Source organism: Myripristis murdjan, chromosome 21 (assembly GCF_902150065.1).
Source record: "Myripristis murdjan chromosome 21, fMyrMur1.1, whole genome shotgun sequence".
Classification (NCBI taxonomy): domain Eukaryota; kingdom Metazoa; phylum Chordata; class Actinopteri; order Holocentriformes; family Holocentridae; genus Myripristis; species Myripristis murdjan.
The window spans coordinates 4,389,001-4,395,000 of NC_044000.1; the positions used below are offsets into that span (position 1 = coordinate 4,389,001).

The following is a 6,000-nucleotide window of genomic DNA, read 5'->3' on the forward strand; positions in this document are numbered from 1 at the left end:
TCATCTCCAAAATCTGCTGTAAATTCTCCCCTGAACAAAAGATATTGGTATCATCTGCGAACAGAACAAATTTAAATAGTTGTGATACTCTGCATATGTCATTAATGTACATTATAAATAACTTTGGACCTAGTACTGACCCCTGTGGTACTCCGCATGTGACTTTCATGTACTCTGATTTATGCTCACCTATTTGGACAAACTGTTGCCTGTTTCTTAGATAGCTTTTCAACCAGCTCAACCCTACCCCCCTTATTCCGTACCTTTCTAGTTTTTTTAGTAATGCGCTGTGATCGATGGTATCAAAGGCTTTTTTAAGGTCCAAAAATATGCCTATTGCTATTTTTTTGTTATCAATACAATCTGTAATTTCTTCTATTAATTCGATTAATGCTAGAGATGTTGATCTGTCCGTTCTGAATCCATGTTGACTTTCTGATAGTAGGTTGTGTTTTTCAATGAATTTGTCTAGTCTGTGCGTAAATAGTTTTTCAAGTATTTTAGAGAATTGGGGGAGTAAAGAAACAGGCCTGTAGTTTGTGAAATTGTGTCTATCTCCTGACTTAAACAGTGGTATCACTTTTGCTATTTTCATTTTATTTGGAAATGTACCTGATTGAAAAGACAAGTTGCAGATGTGTGTTAGTGGTTTTGCAATTCCTTCAATAACCTTCTTCACTGTGGTCATATCGATATCGTTCCAGTCTGTAGAGGTTTTATTTTTACAATTTCTTACTATTTCAATAATTTCTTTTTCATCAACTGCTTCTAGAAAAATTGTACTTGGATTTCTGTCCCACAAATCTTCCACACCACCACATTCTGTTGTTGCTGGTTCCCTTATTTTTGCAGCTAATTCTGGTCCCACATTTACAAAGAATCTGTTAAAACCATTCACCACGTCTTCCATATTATTAATGGTCTTGTCATTTTCAGTGAAGTATTCCGGGTAATTCGTAATTTTGGATTCTTTTCTCACCATGCCATTAAGAACATTCCATATACCCTTAATATTATTTTTATTATTATCCAATAATTTATTATAATATTCTTTCTTACATATCCTCATAATGTTAGTTAGTTTATTTTTATATTTCTTATACTTTTCCTCTGCCTCTATAGTTCTGTGCTTTATAAATTGTCTGTATAGTCTCTGTTTCTTTTTACAAGCCTTCTGTAGCCCCTTAGTGACCCACGGACTATTTGTATGTTTGTGTTTTTTCCTGTATTGTTTTATAGGACAATTTCTATCATATGCCAAGTTAAATATTGTTAGAAATTTCTCATATGCTTTATCAATATCTTTTTCTTTGTAAATAATTTCCCAGTTCTGTATCATTAAGTCATTTTTTAGTGCAATCATAGTTTCCTCTGTTTTAATTCTCAAGTATTTATAATTATTGCTTTCCTTTTTCTTTCTGTAGTTACCGTAATATGCAGTAAAAATAGGTAGGTGGTCACTGATGTCTGTTAGTAAGAGGCCGCTTTCTGTATTGTTTTCCAGAATATTCGTAAATATGTTGTCTATTAAGGTGGCACAGTGAGAAGTGATCCTGCTTGGTTTGGTGATTGTTGGATATAGGCCCATGCTGAACATTGAGTTTATAAATTCTTCTGTCGCTATGTGTTTCTTTGGATTCAAGAGGTCAATGTTAAAGTCACCACATATGTACAGTATCTTCTGTGTTGTTGCCTTTGTGAACATGCTTTCCATCCAGTCTCTAAATGCTTCAATATTTGATCCCGGAGATCTATAGATACAACTAATCATTATATTCTTCATCTTTTCTAAACAAATTTCTATTGTAATGCACTCAAGTAAGTCATCCACAACTGCAGTCATTTTTTCGATAATTCTATATTTCAACCCATTTTCAATGTATAATGCCACTCCTCCTCCATTTTTGTTCTTTCTGTTGATATAATTACATTCATAACCATCTAGTTCAAAGTTTGCACCTTTCTTGTCATTGATCCAGGTTTCTGATATAGCTATTATACTAAATGGAGTACTGAACTGACTGAGATATTCCTTGATTTTGTGGTAGTTGGCATATAAACTTCTGCTGTTGAAGTGAATAATTGTTATTTTGTGCTTGAGTCTAACTTTGGCATTATACTGATTTTCTGTGTAGTAACTGCAGGAGTTGTTGATAGTACTGAGTAGGTTGTTCTCCGGGTCAATATTATTTTCAATATCTTGCTCTTTATGTTCTGTGTAAATGAAAGTGTCCAGCTCTCTTGTCCTGGTCATGATTATGAAGTGTGTTCAGCCCCTGAGTTTGATAATTTCCTCGCTAGTTTACATCAAAGTTTGTCCAGTTCCTCAATGTCTCGGATGACCAGGACCTTTGCTTCTTCAGGGGTTCCTTTCAGTTTAATGAACACCTTGCAGTTTTGTGTCCAAGTATTTTGTATTTTTCCTTGCTTCCTCAGCAGTCTAGCTTTTCTGGCTATATCTGCATTTTTTTTGGTCACATGTTCATTTAAATAGACATCCAATCCTTTCAGTTTTCTCCCCTGTTTTAATAGTTCCATTTTGTGCTTTCTGTTGGCAAATCTTATTATTATGGCTGGTTTGCCCGTGTTGTTTCTCCGTGAGAGTGGGTGACATGCTTCGATGTTTTTGTTGTTTACCTCAATCCCCTTGGAGTGAAGAAACGCTGTCACCTGCTGCTCCACAGAGTTGGCGGTCTCCTCACTCTGGTCCTCTGCGTCTCCTCCCGACACTGCCCGTGCATATGACCGGGGTTTGATCTGCAGCCCGGTCACAATGATGTCATTCATACGTGTGTATTGCTCCAGATCAGCCACTCGATTCTCGAGATTTACTTTTGACGTGAATCAATTATTTTTTTTTGCTTCCTGTGTGCTGCAGGGTGGGTTGAGTTTAAAACCTGAAAATTTGCATCTTAGCTTCAGAGCAGAAGTTGCCATAAGTACTGACCTAGACAGACTTTATTGGTCCAGTAAGCCCCAGATTTCTGTCAATTTCAAAAGTAAGGATTTTTTGCCCGTCCTGCTTTCTGGAATATCCCCCTGATCAGTTAATAAACTTATCAGAAATCACTATAACCCTGTCAATGGCAAAAACAAACAAACAGCAACAACAAAACTTTTTTTCTTGGTCAGTCTTCAACAAGTCATCCGTGGTTTTCATTTTGTTGGTAATACAGTACCTCCTGCATTTTCCTTGCAGCCATCAGTTTCAAGATGAGGTCTCCCAGCTGGTGGAAGACACTGCACACATTCCTCCCTCTCACACAAACAAAACACACCATTTACTCGTTTACAAACCTCTTACATAAAAATTCTACTATCTGAAAAAAACATATGATTTCAAAAATCATTGTGCACCAAAGCTAGGCTGCTTTCTCACAGATCCATGGCAGGACAGTAGAACAGCGCATGTCATGCCAGTTGTTCTCACATTTGCCAGTCAATGTCTGGACACAGTCTTCTTTCTTCAGGTTGTTGGGCTGCTGATAGTCCCAGAAACTAGCAGGTCAACAAAATCATCACACTTTTCATCAACACGAATGTAGGCCTACAATGGCTCATATAATTAGTACATCATCTTTTTCTATACGGTGTCTCTTGTCCATGAGAACCACTGCACTACTGGTCCCTCACTGTCTAGATGATGCTATTTTTCTGCACAAATATTACAGGAATAAACTCCTGTGGCTTTGTACATTGCAATTGCCAGAATGGAGTTTTAGTTCTACAAACATTTCTCTATGTCAAGCTGCGCCTGAGGCAGATATAATCCCATTGCTTAGGTGAAACCTCAAGGAAAGAGACTTTTCTTGTCAGAGTCACATTAGACAGAAGCCCTGTGAGATTAAATGTAGCACTCTAGGTACTGCCTGAAAAAATGTCAGTTGAAGTTATTCTAATTAGGATTTGAGCAAATTATTATTGAGGAAAACCTCAAAACAAGGTAACAAGAAGCAATGCCCAGCAAAACTGAAATATGTTCAGCCAAGGATAAACATATTTCTCATTTACCTTAGAGTCAGTGGAGTTCCGTCAACCCACGTCCAGGTCCTCTGCTCGTCTCTGTCACTCAAACCAATCCAAACTGAAGTTTTGAATGTAAAAAGGAATATCTGTTTGGTATTAGAAAAAAAAAAGTAAATAAATGGGCAGCTACTGCAGGGAACATGGAATTTATTTATTTATTCATTTATCAAATTTATTCATTCATTTATTTTAATTTTTGTGAAAAGTCGGCAGGAACAAATTATGATGCATGTGAGGTGTGTATGGGGATCTGAATATGACTGCCCGTTTGTGAGCACAGAGAGAGAGAGTGACACATGTATGCTGGTAGATGGAGAATACCAGATGTACCACATGCATGGATGCCAGTTCACGAGCATGCACACACACACACACACACACACACACACAGACACACTTGTTCCTCAAGGCTGTCTATGACCACCAGATCTGCTCCTCTGTCTCTGCAGTCCTGTCTGGCTGTTTCCCAGGAGTTCCGTTCATTGGAGAGGAGATAACAGCCATAACTGAACATAATCCATCCTGCAGGACAAGTTTTGTCTGTAACATATGGAGACATTAAGTCTATATTAGCAGAATATTCATGATGTTAAATTTGGATTAAAGCTGTAAAAAAAAAAAAAAAAAAAAAAAAAAACACTATATATGCATATATCTTATAATGGTGCATTAAATTTCCTGACAGAAGAGTACCTTATGGATAGATAAATTTAATATATGATGAATTCAAGGGGGATACTGGGCAGGTAACCTTAATTTAAATGCACAAATTGTTTAACTAAGTGTAGTTTGTGAATCTGAAAGTATAAACTTACACATTCGTATTTTATTCTGCACCATGTGGCTCTGAGTTGGGTCCTGACCCACAATTTGAGAAAAACACGCAAGCACTCACTCTGTGTGGACAAAGCATGAAGCCTGTCTCTCTCTTCAGTCATTCCAATAAGGCTGGCATTCAGCTGGTCTCTTTCTTTAGTCATGGAGGACAGAAGAGATCTGTCCTCTGTCAGGTTGGCGTGGAGAATAGAGAGATCTGCAGCAAAACCGTGCACTGCATCACGGTCTGAAAGAGATCAACACACCCTGAAGTAGACACGGATTTGGAAAAAAAAAAAAATAACACATTTGAAATGGCAGTTTGTTCACTCTTTGTCACGTATTATTATGGATGTCTATCAATTGTCAGATTTGATGTGGAGCTGGATGTTGGCTTGTGGTGTTTCTTTCTGTCGCAGATCTCTCTTGTACAAGGCCCTGTCATTCTCTGACCCATCTACTCCGCTCATCAGTTTGGTCTACCGCTCTGGTTCCTCTGCCTTCTTCCCTCCAAAATTGGGTACTAACAAAGAAATCTTGAATCTTTTTTTTTTTTGTTTGTTTTTTTTGCCAGTTCCTGTTTGCAGTTTTTAAATTTAGTCTCCAATCTTCAGTCCCCAGTCTTTCTACCCAGCTTTTTTTTTTTTTTTTTGCCTGCCTTGCTTGCCACTCCCTGCACTTCTACCTGCAAATCCTGGTAGTGACTTTGTCCTCTTCCTTGCCTGTGGTGTCTGCATTTGTGTCCATTTGCTTGCTCCCTGTGACAGAGCTCAACTATGAAATACTGCTACTCAAAGGCTGTAGAGACATCTGCAGTCGTCCACGGCTGCTCACTGTATTGTTTTGTGAAAGCTGGACCAAAATGTCTCTCCAGTATCAGCTCAAAACAAAAACCAAATCAGTATAAATATTTACTGTAACATGTCACTGAAAATTTGCACGTTAGGGTTGACATTGAGCTTGGCAACATTATGGCACATGAGTCATAAAACAACAGTACTAAGCAGTGGTAGTGGTGCACAAAGTATATTGCGCATTCAAAACAAAGTCAGAAAATGCTTTAAAAAAAAAAAAAAAAGGTGCAACAGATAACAGAGACAATGAGAGCAGAAATAAGAAAAAAAATTGCAGGTGAAATAAGAAAAAACATCTTTGTAA

The 6,000-nt window shown here is 37.6% G+C and overlaps 1 protein-coding gene across 1 annotated transcript in view; it reads right to left on the reverse strand.

The window, feature by feature from the left end:
* Window positions 1–3,362: 3,362 nt before the first annotated feature.
* Window positions 3,363–6,000, reverse strand: part of LOC115380170 (CD209 antigen-like protein E) — a 3,015-nt gene continuing 377 nt past the window's right edge. Inside the window, exons 3-6 of the mRNA XM_030081257.1 lie at window positions 4,922–5,089; window positions 4,424–4,548; window positions 4,012–4,112; window positions 3,363–3,498 (exon numbers count right to left, since the gene is read on the reverse strand). Of these exons, the coding sequence (XP_029937117.1) occupies window positions 3,363–3,498; window positions 4,012–4,112; window positions 4,424–4,548; window positions 4,922–5,089 (530 nt within the window). The remainder of the gene's footprint in view (window positions 3,499–4,011; window positions 4,113–4,423; window positions 4,549–4,921; window positions 5,090–6,000) is intronic.